This window comes from Mauremys reevesii, linkage group 26 (genome assembly GCF_016161935.1).
Source record: "Mauremys reevesii isolate NIE-2019 linkage group 26, ASM1616193v1, whole genome shotgun sequence".
NCBI classification, from domain to species: Eukaryota; Metazoa; Chordata; order Testudines; family Geoemydidae; genus Mauremys; species Mauremys reevesii.
This window is the reverse complement of record NC_052648.1, coordinates 13,010,319-13,031,758: the sequence shown is the minus strand read 5'-3', so window position 1 is coordinate 13,031,758 and position 21,440 is coordinate 13,010,319. Positions and strand designations below refer to the sequence as shown.

At 53.6% G+C, this 21,440-nt stretch overlaps 1 protein-coding gene across 4 annotated transcripts in view; it reads right to left on the bottom strand.

Annotated features, from left to right (window-relative positions):
- The window catches only part of TJP3 (tight junction protein 3), a 54,243-nt gene that overhangs the window by 17,873 nt on the left and 14,930 nt on the right, over positions 1–21,440 (bottom strand). For 2 of the 4 annotated variants that reach the window (XM_039515726.1, XM_039515728.1), the window contains exons 2-6: positions 3,932–3,988; positions 3,351–3,475; positions 2,618–2,720; positions 787–1,273; positions 144–247 (exon numbers count right to left, since the gene is read on the bottom strand). In XM_039515726.1, the coding sequence (XP_039371660.1) occupies positions 144–247; positions 787–1,273; positions 2,618–2,720; positions 3,351–3,475; positions 3,932–3,979 (867 nt within the window). In that variant the 5' untranslated portion in view covers positions 3,980–3,988. Of the gene's footprint in view, positions 1–143; positions 248–786; positions 1,274–2,617; positions 2,721–3,350; positions 3,476–3,931; positions 3,989–7,239; positions 7,257–8,224; positions 8,389–21,440 lie in introns of those variants that run through there. The other 2 variants (XM_039515725.1, XM_039515727.1) reach the window with 2 other exon arrangements.

The following is a 21,440-nucleotide window of genomic DNA, read 5'->3' as shown; positions in this document are numbered from 1 at the left end:
TAAAACAGCCTCATCTTCCTAGTGCAGAGAGCTCCCGAGAATCTCAAGACCACATGGCCCAGGGACAGCATCACACCCTACACTGACACCCAGCATCAGGAACAAGCTGCTGAGTGCACCAATCCTTTCAGACCTCTGCCTACCTTTAAAATGAGGTCCCCCTCGTGCAGCGAGCTGTCCTTGGCAGCCAAGCCTGTCTCCGTTATGTGTTTGATAAAGATCTGGCTTCCCAGCTTCAAGCCGTATTCTGCGCCCCAGGAAAGAGAGAGACACAAGTCAGGTTCAGGGAATGGAACTAGAGAAATACCAGATCTGGGGTATCAGGGAGACAGGTCCTCGCTAGGAGCCCACAGTACCCAGTGGGACCCCTTGCCCTCCCCTCCGGCTCCAGCTGTCGTGTTAGCCAGGTCATAAACGCCAGTCGCTCAGGCCTGGTGCGCATACACAAACTGCACCCAGTTAACTGGTTCGGTTTCTAAACTGATTTTGTTAACTCAGTGCAATGTGGCCACAGACCCAGTGTGTGTCGAAGTGAAGCTATTCCTTCCTGTTCCACCCCCCAAGGCATCCCCTCTGGGGCAAAGCAGTGAAGACAACAGCCAGTGAAACGCATGCACCACTGCTCAGCCTCGCTGGTGGTAAAGGCCCTTCATCTCTGAGCCCCCAAAGTCATCCTGTTCTGTCCCACCCGCCTCCAGGCAGCCTCCACCAGACTGCAGTGAAGAAGGATGGTTCATTCATGCTGGAGGGGGTTGGTGGGGAGAGAATGGGGAAGCTGCCCCTTACCGTCGCCTTGTTTCTGCTTCACCAGAACCGAGCGGATGGGTTTCATTGGAACCTCCTGGCGCGGCAGCCTCTTGAACCCAGACACGAGCGCAAGCCCATTGGCGTCCTCTTCGTGGCCAAAGCCGTTGGTGGAGTGTTGTCTATGGTAACTCTGCCTTTCAGAGCCGCTGTCTTGGCTCCGCCTTCTGCTTCTGGACACCTGCCTTCGATTGTCACTTTTCTCCCGAGAGTGGCCGGAGCTCCTCTCACTGGAGGAGTCTCCGTCGTAGCCTCTACTGTAATCCGCGTCATCCTGAGGCCGGCTCCTGTTGTAACTGTCGTACCGGTATCCTTTCCCGGTGCTCCGCGGCGATGGCTCATCTCCCTGGTACCCGTACTCCTCATCAGAATCGTATCGGACGGTGTGGGGAGAGTGCAAGGAGTCGCTGGATAGTGGCTGGCTGGTTTTGGTTACAGGAAGCTGAATTTTCTTTGGTCTCTTCACTGTCTGCAGGTGGGAAGGAAGAAGAATGACACATACTCTGCTAGACACAAACAGCACTCCCAGAAGAGCCACCACTGATCTCAGAGCACGTCACAGAGGGAGAAGAGTGGCATTATCAGATGGGGAAAGCCACGGCATAGAGACATGATGTTATTTGCCCAAGGCCCCATAGCAAACCAGAGGAGCCCCCTGGTTTCTGTAGTTAAAGGGCTACAACTATCTAGTAGGCTGGCACAGGCAAACCGGGTCAGCGCCCCTCACGAGGACGCAGTTATGCTGTTAGAAAGGTGCTTTGTACCAGTCCAGCAAAGGGAAATAACTACCAGGACGAGACACCTTTATATTAATTTATATTAAATTTCCACTACATGCGTCCGACGAAGTGGCTGTTCACCCCCGAAAGCTCATGCTCCAAAACGTCTGTTAGTCTATAAGGTGCCACAGGACTCTCTGTCGCTTCTTATACTGATGTAACTGCAGCCTCACTGGGGCTTAGCCTGGTGTAACTGTTTCAGTGATCACACCCCGAGCCAAAATAGTTTTACCAGTAAAACTGAAGGGAAGATCAGCCCCACGAGTCCCTTCCTCAAACTCCTAAGTGTGTGTGTTGGAGGCGACTGATTATGCCAACTAATGGGATCCAGACTGTTCCATGGTTCAACAGGCACAGAAAAAAGGAGATGAGCAAAGGAGAAGCTGTGTTGTCTCAGATTAAACACAGAGGGGAGAGGACATAGAGTAGCAGGGTTGGAAGGGACCTCAGGAGGTATCTAGTCCAACCCCCTGCTCAAAGCAGGGCCACTCCCCAGACAGATCTTTACCCCAGTTCCCTAAATGGCCCCCTCAAGGATTGAACTCACAACCCTGGGTTTAGCAGGCCAATGCTCAAACCACTGAGCTACCCCTCCCCCGATACTTGTTTGTTTCTCTGGGCACATAGGGGGACTTGTGGGTTGGCACTGGAGGCCCAGCGGCTCTCGAGTGGAGCAAGCCTGCGTCTACACTGCAGAGCGGTGGGGTTAGCAGCTGACAGGTTGTACGAACTCGAGCATTAGCCTGCAGTGACTTAGGCTTTAGCTTATACCCTGTCATGGGCCAGACAACTGGAGTTAGTAGCATCATCACAGTCGAGTTAAGGACAGAGTGTGGGGACGGGACTCGAGCCCAGGCACATCCAATGTTCTCCCTGGAATTAACTGTGCTGGGCAGTTGCTGCGTTTAACCCAAGGACAGACAAGTGGAACATCCGGGCAGGAAAACTTGCCCCACATCAAGGCTTTACGTTGGACCCTTGTTACCTCTCCTCCCACCCAAGCCAAGTCAGCCCCTCCCAGGCAGGACGCTTACGATGTTGGCTAACTTGCCACAGGTTTTGAGCGTCTGGATGGCAAAGGAGGAGGACACGTTCTCCATGGAAAGGCCGTTCACCATCACAATGTGATCTCTCATCCTGGAAAGGAAAGACTCAGGTCAGCAGATCCCTTGCCAGGGCACCGGGGAGAGTGCGATAAGGCTCCCGAGTGGCTAGGAGCAGCCTCTCAGCCGAGGCAAACGGCTCTGCCGGGACAGTCTAACCCGCACTTCCCCTCCAGGGAGCATGTTCATTTGCAGTTCCCACCCCAGAAATGGCAGGAGACCCTCCCAGGTTCAAAGTCCCCATGTCCTCCAATCTGCACCCCCACTGGCCTCTTCCTTCCCGAGTCTGCCTCCTGACACCAGGTCAGGAGCCAGCAGCTGGGAAGGCAGGTCCCCTCAGGAAGCTAGTCTAGCAGCTGCTAACTCTCCCCTTCCTCCCACACTAGTGACCCCAGCAGACGCTCCTCCCAACCCCCACGAGGCATGTTCTGAGCATATGACTGGAGCCAGGACCTCCCGGGTTCTAACTGACTCCCTCTCCGACCTTCAGCCAATCATGCCCCCCTCTGTGCCTCAGTTTCCCCAAGCGTTTGAAGTGTTGCTTCCTCTCCTGGGTAGAGGGGGGCCCGGATCCAAGACACCCCCGAACTTGGGGAAGTTTGGATCCTCTCTTTGCTCACAACGCTTTCCTCAGTGAATCCTTCCGGCCCCGTCTGCCACTCACTGGAGCCTGCCATCTGCTGGTCCGCCGGGTACCACATCTGAGACAACGACAGAGGGGTCCCCAGCCAAGCCGCTGGGACGGTCCCTGCCTCCTGAGATGGCGATGCCAAAGCCCCTTCGAGGGTCCTAGTGCGACAGATACATACGCGGTCAGGCTCTGCACAGAGAGTGCCGGCTGCAGATGGAAGGGGGGGCGGGCACAGGGGGCAGGCAGGCATTGCCGAGTGGCTGCTAAGCATCGCTAATGGCACTGCTATAAGCCGCTTCCCTGGCAGGCCAGTCGCGTCGCTGCCATGAACGGCGGGCTCCAGCTGGCACAATACCACAAGGAAGCTCACGCTGCTGGGGGGCTGCTTGGCCCTGCCCAGAGACTTCTAGGGTCACCCCAGCTGGTTTGCGCTGCCAGGCTCGGCTGGCGTCAGCAGGACCCTGCTGGGAACAGCTCATGCTGCCAGGAGCCCAGTCACATCAGAAGGCAGAGGGCCCCATTCAGGAGGCCTGGCTGAACCGCAGTGTCACCCCCACGATTAAAGGCCCCACGCCCACCCTGCCGGACGGAGACTGCACAGTGCACAAGCTCACCTTGCTCAGCGTCACTGTGTGCTGCTCCCAGATGACCATCTCCTCCATGGCTGTAACCTGGGAGCCCGGGGAAAAGGACGGTCAATTAACAAAATCAGAGTGTTGCCCCAGTCTCCAGAGAAGGGGGAGGGGTGGCCAATTTGCTCCTGTCACTTCTCTAGACCCCAGAGATCTGGGCATACTAGAAATCACTCTTAGCTGCAAAGAAACAAGCTGCCTTTTTCCTAACGAGGTAACATCCTCCTCCCGCCTAAACCCACCCTTTAAATAACAGACTTGCCTCTGCAGCTGCAGAGAGAGCATCTCCCATTAAGGGTGTGTCCCAGCACTGGGGCTAAATGCGCTGCAAACAGACAGCAGCTCTCAGTATAGAGGTCACCAGCAGGCTTGTCTGAATGCAATGAGATCGAATGAAGCCAGGGAGGCAGCGTGAGTAACAGTTACAGCAAGGGACTGAAACACTGTAAATCACGTCATTAACCCGCGCCTCAGTTTCCCCAAACTGAACAGGGATGATACCAGTCTACATCAACAGGGGATTAGGGAGATGTTTTTCGAGCGTTTAGGGAGAAAGCTTTGTCATTAATTTCTGGAACCTGATACCCATAATGGTTCTGTTTAAAAGGGCCCGGTTTAGTCTGTGTTGTGGATTACACCAGCTGAGACAGACTCAGGGTTAGAGTCCTGCAAATCTAGATTTTCCATCAGAAGGGAACAGTGGGAGCGGAGAAAGAAAGCTGAAGGAGGGAAGAGACCAGCAAATTCCACCAGGACTGTGTCTACTTATTGTGAAAATCAGCCTTGCCTCCCCAGAGCCAGCAGCTGCACAAGATACTCAGTTATCTTACACGCGGGTCCATGATGTGAACATATTGATTCAAATTAGGAAGAAGAACCTAGTTTCTACAAGTCAGCCAACCTGCCTGGCCCTCTGGCTGTTCCTACTGGATGGTTGCCTATCAAAAGGCAACAATAAGTGCTAATACCTACAGAGCTCACTACTGCTAGTGATATCACCAGTCACAGCTGGGGAAGCGGACGTGCAGAGCAGAGATGTGACTAACACCAGAGCACATGGAGTGACGGAGCCCGGCCCAGAACCTAGCCCCATACCCTGGCCCCACTGAACAGCGCTCCAGCATGGTATTAAGCAGCGGGAGGAGGCCAGTGATTCAAGAACAGGTAAGAGCAGAAGCTGCATGGTTACTTATTGCTAAACAATCCATGCGGGCACTTGAGAATGAAGCTGTGCCACTCCGAGGAGGCAATGCGAGCGACTAGCTAGCAGAGCACACGGTGGGTGCCGCTCCTCGCTATCCCTGCTCACGCCTCCCCTTCGTGTTCCTACAGAGGGTCTGAAACACTCCAGCCCAGCACGCTGAGTCCCTGGAGGAGGCAAGTGGGGCTGGCATGGCGCGGAGAGCAGGGCACACCCTGACCACCTCCACGGCCTGCCCTCTGGGGAGCCGGAGAACCAGGCAGGAGCTTGTTCTGAGTCAGTCGGCTGCCAAACGCTGGAGAAGACGCAGTACAGCCCGCAACTGCCCCAATTAGGAACCCAGCTCAAGTGGATGCAGCAGCATCAGAGCCCAAGGCGGGCGGCACGTGAGTCACCTCACCAGCCTTTCCTCTCTGGGGATTCGAGTGCAATCGTCTGCAGTACACGTCCACGTGGAAGCAGAGGGGCTTCTAGCCAAAATTAAACACCTGCCTTCCAGGGAGAGAGGGATTAGGAGTCAAAGACCCACAAATGCTGTGCTTGCAGTTACGGTAGCCCATGGAGTTTAGAAACGCTCTCTGTTATGAGCCTCACCAATTGGGTTACTGCAGACCTCCTCCTTGGCCTGCCCAGGGGTCAGACCGCCCTAGAGACAGTCCACCAGCTTACACACACGTCCAGGACTTTAAAGTATCTATTCAAATTAAGGAGAGGAATCAAGTTTATCTACAGGTCAGCCAATCTGCAAGGACAGACGACAGTTCCTACTGTATGTCGGTCTATCAAAGAACATCATATGATGAGCACTGGTACAGCATTTAATAACCTATAATTTACCATTTCACAACATATAGTAAGCGCTTATATAGCAGTTTCCAATCAGAGACTTCAATAAATAAAATAATATCATCACCCGTTTACAGATGGGGAAACTGAGGCACAGAGCACCGAAGCGACTGATCCCAGAGCACATGGAGTGACAGAGCCAGGAACAGAACTCAGGTCCCATACCCTAGCCCCTGCTCCCCAGCGCGCTGATGCACAATTAAGCAGGGTGAGGTCTGTGACCCAAGAAAGGGAAAAGCAGAAGCCTGCATGTTCTCAGCCTGGTTTCAAGTACTGAGCAGACTGTGGATTCTGAGTGAGCAGGCCATGTGCCAGGGTCATCAGGCACCTGCAGTCTCAAAACTGCGCAGGTCCGATCTTGATGGGCAGCCTGGTGTCTGAGAGGTAGGGAAGGATCAGCGATCGACCAAGTAACCCAGACCATACCCCCTCTGAGGGTAGGCCCGTCCGTCGGGAGGCCGGAGACCGGACAAGCAGGGGGCGCTGCAGGTCAAGACGGAGGTGGGGTACATTGGCAGAGCTGTGTGGAAAATGCTCTCCCATTGTGCCAGCTCCAGCCGCCACCAACCCCACCAGCCCCACCAATCCAGAAAGGGGTGAAGTCTAGAGACCTCCCAGTCCCTGCTCCCCTCAGCAGCAGTTTTTTGAACAGCAGGCACCACCCTCCCAGCACCTTTGTCCCCTCAGTGAAAAAAACCACCAGCAGCATCACCTGGGACTGGTCACACTCCAGTGACCACCGAGGCCCTGACTCTGCCCCTGGTAGGGTTGCCAGCCCTCCAGGATTGGCATGGCGTCTCCGGGAATTAAAGATGATGTCATGTGATGACATCTCCAGGAATACATCCAACCAAAATTGGCAACCCCAGCCCCAGGACTGCGTCAGTGGAATTACACCAACACCGAACCATAGTAAGGCTTTGGCTACACTTGCATTTCAAAGCGCTGCCGCGGCAGCGCTTTGAAGTGCTAAGTGTAGTCAAAGCGCCAGCGCTGGGAGAGTTTTCTCCCAGCGCTGTCCGTACTCCACCTCCCTGTGGGGAATAACGGACAGCGCTGGGAGCACGGCTCCCAGCGCTGGGGCTTTGACCACACTGGCGCTTTGTAGCGCCGCAATTTGCAGCGCTGCAGAGGGTGTGTTTTCACACCCTGCTGCAGCGCTGCAAATTTGTAAGTGTAGCCAAGCCCTAAGAGTGGAGGCTCAGGCCTGAACGCCCTTATCAGTGTCGAGAAAACTACTCACAAACAACCCCCCAACCCAAGCAGATCAGCTGGGCTGAACCGTCCCTCAGCTGAAAGTGTATCTGTTGGCAGGACAAGAGGCATTCCACAACCCAAGGGAAGGAATCCTGAGCAGGAAAGACATCCAGATGCCTAAAGAAGGGAACAGCCAAACCATGGTGTAAACCAAAAGGACAGGTGGACAAAAGACTCCAGGAACTGGAGAGAGGGTTTGAAATCCACAAGCTGCAGAGACTGATCAGGCCAGTGATTCCCAGGCCTGGATCATCTTGCTTCCTTCTGCAGAGCTAGTCAGGCCCTGCAGTTGCTGCACTGAAGGGAACAAGCCATATTTAAAAATACCCCGAAAGTTTGAGGGAGCTCTGAGTCAGGCAAATTACGCATCAGGTGGAATCCCTAGGTTCAGCAGACAGAGCATTTCCCCCAGCACAGGATTTCTCAGAACAGCTGGTGTATCAAAGTAGTAAACACAATGTGACAAGAAAGCAAAATACATCACCACCCAAGTCTGGTTATGCCTGAAAAATCAATGTGTGCTGGTTACAGCACGAGAAGCGATAGGATGGTGCAGCTCCATGCAGAGCATGTCTGAACCGTTCACAAAGCCAGTCCTGGTCCAGTAAGGTCAACGGGGGGTTTTGCCATTGACTTTAACAGGAGCAGGACAGGCTGTGTGCAGACTCCCCTCAGAATCATCCTGACGTTTGCCTCTCCTTCCCTCTTGAACTACGGTGCTGGTTCAGATCTCAGCCAGGCTGGGAGTGAGCAGAAGCTGCTGCCATTGGCTTGGAGAGGATTGTTTTCTTTGCCTAGAATCACTGTCCTTTGAACAGGCTGCTGCGGAACTGGAGCCAGATAAACCCCATTTCTCCCTGCAGATTGTTCCCCGGCCCCACGACGGCTGTTACCGCGCACAGCACTCGCAAAGCTACTGGCCCAGGAGCTCCTTCACCGAACGCGCACACCTGCTGGGGAAAGAGACTTGCCTGAAATCTTACAGCCATATTCCACAGAGCCCCAGGCTGCTGGCTGCTCCCATGGGCAGGGCTGGCCCTGGGGATGAAAGGGTGCAGGAGCTCCCAGTAGCAAGGGAGACGATCTATGCAGAGCAGGTGTGCAAAGGCCGAGAGATTCTGTGATCAGCTGCAAGGTTCAGGCACTTTACAATCAGCTCTTCCTTCTCCCAGGGAGATGGGGGCTTACGCCTGCTGCTCCGCCTCCTCTCCTGTTCCTCAGCCCGCCTCCTGCTGACACAGCCAGGTGTGGGACACACCTGCGCCAAGAGACCAGGCTGAGGTGCGCTCAGGTGCTCTGCAAGTAGCCAGCTGACCTGTGTCCCAGCCAGTCTCCTGCCTGCACTTCGATCTCTCTCGTCTGGCACAAGACTCCAGGCCAGGATTTCCAGGCAGCTGGCCCAGGAACAGGAACAGAGCCGCAGGAGGTTAGGTGCAGGCATGACACAGGTAAGAGGCATGACACAGGTTCCAGCTGCCCTGGCCAGGGAGCCTCTCTGCACTCCTGGGAGGAAGGAGAACGACGAGCAGAGTGGTTTTGCCACCCCACCACCACATTAATGATAAAAGACCAGGAGTACGTGTGGCACCTTAGAGACTAACAAATTTATTTCAGCATGAGCTTACGTGGGCTACAGCCCAGTTCTTCGGATGCATAGAAGTGAACACACAGACAGGAGATATCCACAAGAGAATGATTCCCCGTCACTATAACATGGCTTTGCGCTAGATGAGATTTAATGGCACCAGGACTCCTGGGTTCCGAGAGTAATGGGAGCTCGTGGTAAAGCCAGAGGGTCTGTCTGCACAGCGAAATGTGGGCCTGGGCTCATCTGCTGCAGCTGGCTTGACTCCAGCTAACTCCAGGAGCAGTAGTGAAGACGGCACAGCCTGGGCACCAGAGCGGGCAGTACAAGCCCAGCACGGGCTCTGGCTCCGTACTGGGCTCACTAGCCCGCTCTGAAGCCTTCCTGCTTTGTTACTGGAGCTGGCTGAATTCCAGCTCGCTCAGGTAGGTGAGCCTGTGCCCAGCTTTCACTGCGTAAGCAGCCCCAGAGTCAGGACTCCTGGGTTCCTTCTCCAGCCACTGACTCCGCACTGCTTTGGGCAAGTCAGCTCAGTTTCCCCATTTGTAAAATGGGGCCCCTAATGCTCATGCTTTGTCAGGCCTGCACAACTCGTAAGAGGGCGAGGGCCATATTACTCCAAAGAAAACAGCTGAGGGCCGACCCCCCCCCTCCCAGCGCCGCCAAGCCCCCGAAATACTTCCTCCCCCGCACCCCCCGCCCCCCGGAAACAAACCCGCCGTCCCCCGCGCCGTCCCACTGAAACAGCCCTATTGAACCTTGGAAATATGTTATAGCAGGCCCCTGAGGTAGTATAATTAGGGTGTAAGAAAAATGTCTTTTTGCTAGAAGTAGAATAAGATCTTCCCCCCACTTTGTAATCAGTTGCCCTGTTGAATGAATGAGGTGGGACTGAGGAAGGCAGCACCTCCAGACAGCTGCAACCCTTGGAGAGGGGATGGGAGCCAGACCAGATCAGCAGAACAGGTCAGCCACTGACTCCTCGCTCGCCTCCTCAGCTTCCCACCCCCCAGCTCGCCTCCTCAGTCCCCCCTCCCCCAGCTCGCCTCCCCAGCCCCCGCCACTGCCCACCCGCCCGCCTCCTCAGCCCCCCACGCCCCCAGCTCACCTCCTCACCCCCTGCCACTGCCCGCTCGCCTCCTCACCCCCTGCCACTGCCCGCCCACTCGCCTCCTCAGCCCCCCACCCCCCAGCTCGCCTCCTCACCCCCTGCCACTGCCCACCTGCCTCGCCTCGCCACCCCCTGCCACTGCCCGCCCGCCTCCTCAGTCCCCCCTCCCCCAGCTCGCCTCCCCAGCCCCCGCCACTGCCCGCCCGCCTCCACACCCCCTGCCACGGCCCGCCAGCCTCTTCAGCCCCCCACCCGCACCCGCCACTTGCCTACTCACCCCCCACGGGCCGCACAGTGAGCCCACCCACTATACACAGTACTGCGGTGTCCCCCAGAGGCATGGCCAGGATCACATTAATGCTCTAACATGAGTAAGCTACTGTGACGTCCCAGCTGAAGGGAGCTATCCAAGCACAAAGCATCCGTATCCTTCTGGCGAGGAGGGCCCGGTGGCTCAACCCAGGCTGCGTCCTCACACGTTTCACAGCATGGACCACACCTTGGCAGATGGCCACCTCCCCTCCTATTCATGATCACGAGCCACCTGTCTTGCCATTCAGGCGCATGTGGCCTCACTTCCCCGTGGCAAGTGACAGCGATTTGCAAAGTATCCCAGATATTTTAGGGTTTGTTGATGCATTTTAGCAGCTGGAAACATGGAGAAGCTGGTTCCATGGGACCTGTCTACAGACTGCAGTTTGGGAGCGGCAAGATTAGCTCACCTCCCCTGTAGCCTCCCAGGATGTTCCTTTATCTCTGGCTTTAGCTGGCCAAAAGATGGCGAGGTGCATAAGGAACGGAGCTGGTGGTGATTTTGTGTGTCAGGCAGAGCGCTGCAGGATTCCTCTCTCATGTGCAGCATCGTTTGACATCCTACACTCAGCGCCTTGTTTGCCGCACGCGGAGAGCAGCGCAGGGATTCGGGTTTTTGCCTCCATTCGCAGTAACTCTGCTCTTTGCTTTGCATCTTTTTGAAACTTTGCCACAAACATTTACATTTGGAAAAGGCAACAGGAGAATCCTGGCGTTGGGCACAGGACGGCGAACAGCCCCAAGGCCAGCCCAGTTTAAAGGGAACCAGCCTAACACGTTCTCCTCTATTTAGGTTCTTATACCACGCTCATCCCCACAGGATCTGGGCACCTTCGAGTCATGCATTAAGCAACGTGACTAACATCTGTCATGTGTTTGTTCTCTCCTCCTCTCCCCAGGGGCAGAAGTGTGTGCCGTGGAGTGTTTTGTTGTGGGTAATCTCCACACACACACACACACACACACACACACACAGAGTGCAGAAGGTAGGGAGGTTTGTCATGGTCATTAGCTCCGTAAGCCCAGGGGGAGTGGGACTCGAGTCAACTCGCCTGTGTCAGGGAACCCTGGGCTTGAGTGTCCACACTGCATTTTAATCCTAGGCTAAGGATTGTCTAATCTGTGGTCAGACCAAGTGCTCTGGCATCCACACTGCGGTGCACAGGCCCAAGTCAAAGAAAACATGGGCCTAGTGCCCCCACCCCTACCAGTGTGGACACTGTAGCCCAGGGGTGGGCAAACTGCAGGCCGGATCCTGCCCGCCAGCTATTTTAAGCCGCCCCTCGAGCTCCCATTGGGGAGCGGAGTCTAGGGCTTGCCCCGCTCTGATGCTCCAGCTGGGGGAGCAGGGTCGGGGGCCGCTCCACATGGCTCCCGGAAGCACCGGCATGGCCCTACTCCAGCTCCTACACGTAGGGACAGCCAGGGGACTCCACTCTGCATGCTGCCCCTGCCCCAAGCACTGCCCCCATAGCTCCCATAGGCCAGGAACCGCAGCCAATGGGAGCTGCAGGGCGGTGCCTGCAGACAGGGCAGCATGCAGAGCTGCCTGGACGCGCCTCCGCATAGGAGCCGGAGAAAGGATATGCTGCTGCTTCCGAGAGCCACTTGAGGTAAGCACCGCCCAGAGCCTGCAATCCTGAGCCGCCTCCTGCGCCCCACTCCTGCCCTCTGAACCTCTCGATCCCAGCCCAGAGCTATCCCCAACCCCACCCCAGAGCCTGCATCCCCAGCCTGATCCCTCAAACCCCCTCCCCCCCGTGCCCCACTCCCCTGGCCAGAGCCCTCTCCCACACCCTGAATTCCTCATTTCTGGCCCCACCCTGGAGCCTCACCCTCTCCCACACCCCAACCCCAATTTTGTGAGCATTCATGGCCCGCCATACAATTTCCATTCCCAGATGTGGCCCTCGGGCCAAAAGGTTTGCCCACCCCTGCTCTAGCCTTAGGACACGGTGCACTGGGGGAAATGCTCCTGCCCCCCTGTTTCCTAACTGTGCCGATGCATGGATGGAACCCAGGCTCCCATGAGACGCGTTAGTTCCCAAACCACACAATGACTCTTTGGTGGCTGTCTCCGTAGAACGACAGCAGCTTGAGAAGACTTATACTGAACTGCCATCTCATCTCATCGGCGACCTGGGCCCTCCAGCTCGAGGCAGGGAATGCCCACGTGGGCCTGGTCTGAGAAGAATTCGGACAGCAGGTTCCAGGACCATCAAACTATTACAGTGAAACTCTGCAATTCTTCACTTGTAACCTGGGCTGTTCAATGAAGGGGGTTGGTTGGGTTTATTATTTATTTTTGTCTGTTTGAAGTTTGGCATAAAATGTAGTTTTCAGAGGAAACACCCCCCCCCCCCCATTCCAGGGCTTGGTGTGTGGTGTGCACTGTGCTCCAGCACCCCCCCCTTATCCCTGCTCCCACCGCACTCCAGGAGGCAGAGATAAGGGAGCGCTGGGAGGCTGTACAGAAGTTTTGGGGCTGGCTCCCACTCGCCGCCCTGACAGTACACGCTGCCTGGGCGCCTCCGCACACGCAGCCATTGGGAGAGCAGTGTGGGGCTGGGAATAAGGGTCAGAATGGAGCAGGGACCAAGCGCTGCCCTGCAGGGTGGGGGAGCAGCATGGCCAGAGGAGGGATGACCCCCAACATCTGGGAGCCACCTTCCACTTCTCAGCTTTGCTCCCTGCCCCGGCAAGCTCTGTGCAGCAGCGAGGAGGAGCCGGAGCAGCAGCTGCTGCCTCCGCTGCAAGAGGAGCAGGAACAGGGAGCGTGCTTGGCCAGGCAGTAATGGCACTTGTGGCTGCTGCGCTGGCTGCCTGCAGCGCTGCTTCTCTGGGAGCTGAGTCAAGGTGGGGCTGCGTGCACACAGGAAAGCAATAGGGCTCAGACCCTAAGACCCAGCTTAACACAGGCATGGGCCCTCCAGCCCTGCAGGTTCCTGGGACCCTGGCTCCGAGCCTTAGGTTAGGGCATTTGCAGTGCGGACTCAAGGTGGGTTTGGCTTGAGCCCGGGCTCACACTGCTGTGTACAATTACCCTAAGCTCCATCTCTTAGACGTGGCCAATTCCTCTGCTTGTCTAGCGTCCTGTCTCTGAAAGCGGTCAGAGCCGGATGCTCCAGAGGAAGGTGCAAGGGGAAGTTCATCCCTAACACCCTGTGAAGGATCACTGATCTTGCATCCATGCCCACGGGTACTCGGGCCATGACCACCACCCGACAGCTCACCGGAGTAACCAGAAAAGGGAACCAGCAAGGTGCTAGCTAGCAGAGGGTCCCGCCCCCAAAGCTCCCGATTGGGGGAACATCCAGTGCCCCTGATTGGCTGAGGAGCTCTATATAAACCAGGAAATAACAGCGACCGAACAACTAGAGCAGTTAAAGTTTGGGAACCACATTCTGTGAACCCCTTTCACTAAAATGTCAAGTCTTGCAAGCCCCCTCCTAAAAATGAATATTTCCAGGGATTTTCTCGTTTACCTGAGTATAAATTATAAAAGCAGTGATCTGGGAAATATAACATTTGTTTTTATGACATGCTTATTACACACTAATTATTATTAGGTGTCCCTGGCCTCTGGTTGCCAGAAGCTGGGAATGAGTGAAAGGGGATAGATCACTTAATATATGGAGATATACCTATTTCATAGAACTGGAAGGGACCCTGCAGGGTCATTGAGTCCAGCCCCCTGCCTTCACTAGCAGGACCAAATACTGATTTTGCCCCAGATCCCTAAATGGCCCCCTTGAGGATTGAACTCACAAGCCTGGGTTTAGCAGGCCAATGCTCAAACCACTGAGCTATCCCACCCCCCTTGATAATTACCTGCTCTGTTCATTCCCTCTAGGGCACCTGGCACTGGCCACTGTCAGAAGACAGGACACTGGGCTATATGGACCCTTGGCTTGACCCAGTAGGGCCATTCTTATGTTCTTATTTATCATTACAGTATTTTTATTACATTATGAAAATGGCAACAGTCTTCCAAGATCTCACTTTTGTAGCTTTGTCATAAACAGATAGTTAAGGGTTAATGTCTCTCTTACCTGTAAAGGGTTAAGAAGCTCAGGTAACCTGGCTGACACCTGACCAGAGGACCAATAAGGGGACAAGATACTTTCAAATCTTGGAGGGGGGCGGCTTTTGTTTGTGCTCTTTGTTTGGGGGTTGTTCGCTCTCGAGACTGAGAGGGACGGGACATCAATCCAGGCTCTCCAAATCTTTCTGAACCAGTCTCTCATGTTTCAAACTAGTAAGTAACTAGCCAGGCAAGGCGGGTTAGTCTTATTTTTGTTTTCTCAACCGTAAATGCTTCTTTTGCTGAGAGGATTTTACCTCTGTTTGCTGTAACTTTGAACCTGAGGCTAGAGGGGGTTTCCTCTGGGCTATATGAATCTAAGAACCCTGTAAAGCATTTTCCATCCTGATTTTACAGAGATAATTTTTACCTTTTCTTCCTTTAATTAAAAGCTTTATTTTAAGAACCTGATTGATTTCTCCTTGTTTTAAGATCCAAGGGGTTTGGGTCTGAACTCACCAGGGATTGGTGAGAGGGAATGGTTAATTTCTCCTTGTTTTAAGATCCAAGGGGTTTGGGTCTGAACTCACCAGGGATTGGTGAGAGGGAATGGTTAATTTCTCCTTGTTTTAAGATCCAAGGGGTTTGGGTCTGAACTCACCAGGGATTGGTGAGAGGGAATGGTTAATTTCTCCTTGTTTTAAGATCCAAGGGGTTTGGGTCTGAACTCACCAGGGATTGGTGAGAGGGAATGGTTAATTTCTCCTTGTTTTAAGATCCAAGGGGTTTGGATCTGTGTTCCCCAGGGAAGGTTTTGGGGGGACAGGGAGTGTGACAGACACTGATTTCTGGCTGGTGGCAGCGTTACCAGATCTAAGCCAGGAATTAAGCTTAGAAGTGTTCATGCAGGTCCTCACATTTGTACTCTAAAGTTCAAAGTGGGGGAAGAAACCTTGACAAGCTTGTATCACTTTGAATAAGCTTGCTACAAGACAAGGCTCCTATGTTTCATCCAAGAGTATCAGATGTGAAACAGCAGGAAGGGATTTTAGAAGCCAACTCAGAGAGTTCCTCCTACACAAGCATTCAGGTCTTGAGCAGTCCAGGCAAACAACGCACGTAACAACAAATCTTCAACTTGTTCATCATCATAATTTTAAAAACAAGACTAGCTGCCTATTTAATTTTAAAAACAGCAAAAAATATCCACCTCCCTTTCAATTTCTTATAAGGAGTCTTGAAGTTTAAATCTCCTCAGTGTGATAGATACGCTTGCTTTGAGCTACTTAGCTCTTGGAAGTCCAGGAGCTCCAGGCTGCTGGCCCCATGCTGCCCGGGGTTCCTAGGGACAGCTCTGTCCGCCATTAGGGAATTCCCCCCCGAGAACCCCCCTGTAACATTTCGTGAACCCCCAGTAGTTCTCAAACCCCAGTTTGGGAACCACTGAACTAGAGGAATCCTTGGCTGGCTGCTACTATGACCCCCTCCTGCTCCCCCAGCTCCCGAACCCTCCATTCCTGCCTGCTCTGGGTTCCTGCCTTCCATCTGCTGCCAGCCCCTGCTCCTACACCTGACCCCTGGCATGGCACCTAACACTGTCCTTTGTTGTGATCCTTGGCTCTGAGCGCTAAGCCTGACTCTTGATCAGTAGGCCTGGCCACCATGCCTGGGTCATTGCACCCCTATCAGTTAGAGGCTGGTTCACACCCTGAAGCTGGAGGTTTACATCCCTTACACATTTTTTATCTTAAGTGTGAGTGTTCTTATTATCTAGCTGAAAATGTCTGAGCCTCTCTTCGAATCTTGCTAAGCTCTTGGCCTAGGATTGTGGAAGGAGTCCCCCAGGACTGGGAGGAGGGGTTTTTGCCAAGTACTGGTTTGGGTGCGTATGAGAGGAAGGCAGAGCACACACACAAAAACATGCCTGAAGGGAGTCAAGCAGGATCCTGTAAGCACAATGTGACCCTGGGAGACGTTTTGAGACAGCTTTGGCCGCTGATGTCAGCTAAAGAGGCCTGGGGCAGTAAGCTAAGAAACTGCTCCTTTGTGCCTTTGCTTCCTCCTGCAGTCGGAGAAGCAGGACTTTGTACATTCCTTGTAAATAAACAAGGTACCAGGCAATCAATGTCATAGATTTTAAGGCCCCAAGGGACCACTGTGATCCTGTCGGCTGACCTCTTGCAGAACACAGGCCAGAGAACTGCCCCCAAAATAATTCCCAGAGCAGGTTTTTTAGACCAACATCTAATCTTGATTTAAAAATAATCAGTGATGACGACTCCACAACGACCCTTGGTACATTCTTCCAATGGCTAATTATCCTCACTGTTAATTGTCTGGTCCCAGCTGGAACATCCCACGGGCCCCACATTTTGTCTAGTCACTCGAGTCAGAAAGGGATAACCACATTTAAGGAGCCTGGGGAAACATAGGGGAAGATTTCGCCCCTGCTAGATCCACAAATGCAACCATTTGCAGGCTTTGCGTGGCAGCTAGCAGGTTGGCAGTTAAAAGATCGATACTGCTTTTATTGCTATATGGTAACAACACTTGGCATTTACATAGTGTCCTTCACAAACTGCACATATACAGGAAATGGGGACACACACACACACACACACACACAAAAGTGGCTTAGATACCAACATGATAGGCCACGCTGGAATTACTAAAATGCAGCCAGCTCCTGGGTGGAACGTGGCAGCTGTTTTACATCACAAAAGAATATTACAAAGCAGGGAGCGAAGCAGGATGCTGTATTACACCCAAACATCTATGGTAAGAACATTAAAGTTGCAAAGCCAAGCACACAAGAACTCAGAAGTGCCAGAACCAAGGTTACCCATTCAACCTTAACATTACGGCCGGTGTTGGTGTGCAATATGACAGGCTTGCCCTGCGTCACACAGAATCATAGAAATGTAGGACTGCAAGGGACCTCAAGAGGCCATCAAGTCCAGTCCCCTGCACCAAGGCAAGACCACGTAAACCTAGACCACCCATGATGGGAGTTTGTTCAACCTTTTCTTAAAAGCCACCTGTCATGGGGATTCCACAATCTCCCTTGGACGTCTGTTTCAGTACTTAACTATCCTTAGACTTAGAAAGTTATTTCCTAAGATCCAACCTAGATCTCCATTGCTGCAGATTAGGCCCATTACTTCTTGTTCTACCGTCAGTGGACATGGAGAACAATTGATCACTGTCCTCTTTCTAACAGCCCTTAACATATCTGAAGACTCATCAGGGTCCCCTCCTCAATCTTCTTTACTCAAGACTAAAGATCTCCAGTTTTTTAATTTTTCCTCAGAGCTCAGGTTTTCTAAACCTTTTATCCTTTTTGGTTGCTCTTCTCTAGACTCTCCCCAATTTGTCCACATCTTTCCTAACATGAGGTGCCCAGAACAGGACACAATACTCCAGCTGAGGCCTCACCAGTGCCAAGTAGAGCGGGACAGTTACTTCTCATGTCTTACCTATGACATTCCTGTTAATACACCCCAAAATGATATAAAAACAGTTATTAACCCTTCTGTAACTTTGCTCTTTGGAGTGTGGGGGGAGACTAGGCCTGGCACCCCTGGATTCCTGCGATTCACCATGACTCTCAGCCAGCCAGTAACAGAGAGGTTTATTTAGACGACAGGAACACAGTCCAAAACAGGTCTTGCCGGTACAGACAACAGGACCCCCTTTAGTTAGGTACATCTGGGGCCCCCAGGGAGGCCACAGCCCTGTTGGGAAGCCCAAGCCCCCTCGGGGCCCCTCTCCATTTCCCAGCCAGCTCCAAACTGAAACTCCCTCCAGCCTCTCACTCAGCCTCCCCCCGGCTCCTCCCCCAGTCTTTGTGTCCTTTGTCCAGTTTCCTGGGCAGAGGTGTCACCTGGACTCCAACCCCCCTCCTGGGTTCTCAGGTATCCTCCCTTCCCCAATGCAGGCCGTCCCAGCAAAACTCCCCTGCAACCTCTCCAGGTTAATAACTCCCCACTCAGCATTTACATAACACATTAAGAACAGTCCCACTTTGTCACAGATGTGTTTTGCACATGTCTGTTCCACTCCTGAGTGTGTGCGCAACCCCATGCACAGTGATTGGAAATTTTCCCCTCAGTGGTACCTGCCAGAGTGGCTCAATCATAGAATATCAGGGTTGGGAGGGAGATCATCTAGTCCAACCCCCTGCTCAGAGCAGGACCAATCCCCAAACAGATTTTTACCCCAGTTCCCTAAATGGTCCCCTCAAGGACTGAACGCACAACCCTGGGTTTAGCAGGCCAATGCTCAAACCACTGAGCTATCCCTCCCCCCGATCAGGCACCCTCTGCCATCCCATGTCACAGTGCACCAGTATAAAGGGCCCAGCCGACCCAGAGCCCCCCTCAGCTACCACCTCCTCCTCTCAGCGCACACGCGTCCCTGCTCCTCCGCCTACCTCCCAGCGCTTCCCACCTTGCTGCTGCCAAACAGCTGTTTGGTGGTGTGCTGGGAGGGATAGGGAGGAGTGGGAACACGGCGCGCTCAGGGGAGGAGGTGGGGCCGGGGTGGGGATTTGGGGAAGGAGTCAGAATAGGGGCAGGGCAGGGGTGGAGGTGGGGCAGGGCTGGGGGTGGGGGGGGTGGGGTCAAGCACTCACCGGCGGGAGCTGAAGTCGGCGCCTATGAGTGGGAGGGCAAAGGGCTGAGGAGAGACCTGACCAGCCAGGTCCAGCCAGAGGGAACAGAGGACAGAGGGCCCCAGCGACCGGTTTACCTGGGACAGAAGCAAAGGACGGGGGAGGAGCTGGTGGGGGCGCTGAGGTCGGATGCCCAGCTGGGAAGCGCAGGGTCTCGGGGCTGGAGACGGGGAGCAGGCAGAGCCCACTGGATGCAGGGGAGACTGGGATGTGCTGGGCTGAGGGAGGCCAGGCCTGAGGGCCCTGAGAGTTTCCTGGGCTGGGTTCAGACGCTCACTAAACCCTCCTGTTTTATGCTGGCTGAAAGTCACTCCAGTCTAGAGTTCAGGGTTGCATCATTCCCTCTGGGAGTGGAGGCCCCGGGTGTCCAGAGCGCGTGGACTCCCTGAGCGGCCCACGGCGAGAGACAGGCGTGCTAAGGCTCAGAGAGGTGCTGTTCCAGGAAGCGGAGGGGCTTGACCCCCCGAGAAGGGCTGTCACACTGAAGGGGGTTCGCCCAGGGACCACACAGGGCTGAGAGTGGGTGCGACCTGTAAGGCCGTGACAACAGCACATCTCAAAGAACAGCTATGGAAGGTCAGTAATCACACTGGGGTTTTGAGCGATTGCACATGTGCATTCCACTCTCCGTGACTCACAAGTGCAGGGTAGGAAGAGGGATGGAGTTTATGTACACACAGACTGGAGTACAACTTGCCCAAATTTACCATTGTCTCTACAGTGCGGAGTGATGGCATAATGGGACATGAAGGTGTGGATTGAAGACCAGGCTGGTGCTCTACAAATATCCTGGTTAGGGATTTGCACAAGAAATGCTGCTGAGGCCGCTTGTGATCGCATCGAATGTGCAGTTTCTTTGCTCAGCAGGGAAATGGCACCCAGATCATAACATATATAACTATAGGAGATTATCCACTATGAAATTATCTGCAAAGATACTAGGAGACCCTTCATCCTGCCAGGGACGGCCACGAGTACTTGGGCTCACAAATGGAACTATTTAGTCCTGTCTCCATTCATAGAACGCCGAAGCCCTTCTAACATCTAGGCTGGGCAGGTGTTGCTCCTCTCTATTGGTGTGTGGTTTGGGGCAGAATGTACCTAAGTAAATCGACTGGTTAATATGAAAGGTAGAGAACCACTTTACAGCAAAATCTTGGATGTGGGGCACAGATACACAGTTTCTTTAAGGACAAAGTATAAGGAGGTTCAGACATCAGAGCATGCAGCATAGCCACTCGTCTGGCCAAAGCGAGGGCTACTAAAATGCCACCTTCAATGATAGGTGTAGTAAGGAGCACATTGCTAAAGGCTCAAACAGAGACCTCATAAGCCTTGAAAAATCTAAGTTCAAGTCCCAGGGAGGAACAGGTTCTTGTATTTGCAGGTACCTTTCCAGGCCTTTGTGATAAATTGGGGGTGGGGGTAAAGCTCCCTTTTATGGACACCCAGCAGCTATAAAATCCCTCTTAGTAGCTGTTCTCTAATTGCTCTACCTGTAAAGGGTTAAAAAGTCTCACTGCTCTGCACAGGTAAAAGGAAGGGAGTGGGCACCTGGCCAAAAGAGCCAATGAGAAGGCTAGAACTTTTTTAAATGGAGAAAAGACTCCCCTTTTGTCTGTCTGTGGTTGTTCTCGCGGGGAGAGGCGGACAGGGCAGAGCTCTGCTGTAAGAAGCTTGGGCCAGGTAGGAAAAATCATCAGTATCATACCTAGAAACGACTCATCTAAAACCCCAGCTATGTAAGTAGCCCAGGAAATGTCTAGGAAGACGCAATTAGGTTTGTCCCTTTTATTTCGTTATGGCTTGTGGATTCCTCTGTGCTACCCCCAGGTGCTTTTGTTCTGCTTGTAACCTTTCAGCTGGACCTCAAGAAAGTGATTCTTGGTGCTTAATTCGGATTTCCCTTTCCCCCACCTCCCTTTCTCAGCTCTTCCCGGGGGGTGGGGGTGAAAGGGTTTGAGGGTACCCCACAGGAAGGAATTCCCAAGTGCGCCTTCCTGGGTTCTCAAAGGGTTTCTGCACTTGGGTGGTGGCAGCATCTACCATTCCAAGGTCAGGGAGAAGTTGTAACCTTGGGAGTTTAATACAAGCCTGGAGTGGCCAGTATTAATTTTTAGAGCCCTTGCAGGCCCCACCTTCTGCACTCAAAGTGCCAGAGTAGGGAATCAGCCTTGACATGGTGGCAGTGGTGGGATCATTTTGAACCAGAAGCACAGACATCAGGATTTCAAAAGGACACATTTTTCCTTTTGGCAGCCGGCAAAGCCAGAGAGGTTTTTCTTCTTCTTTCCTTTGCTGGAAGACGGGGACCAGGTATGCAAAGGGTTCAGCCTGCAAAGCCAGGGAGTCCAACAAGCAGTTAATTTTTTTTCTAGCTTTATGGCAACAAAATAGCTGGGCTAGAGTAGGGCAGCCCTGTGCACGAGGTTGAGGTCGGGCACGAAAACCCTAGAGCAACCAGTCTTCCCAAAGCAGCATGT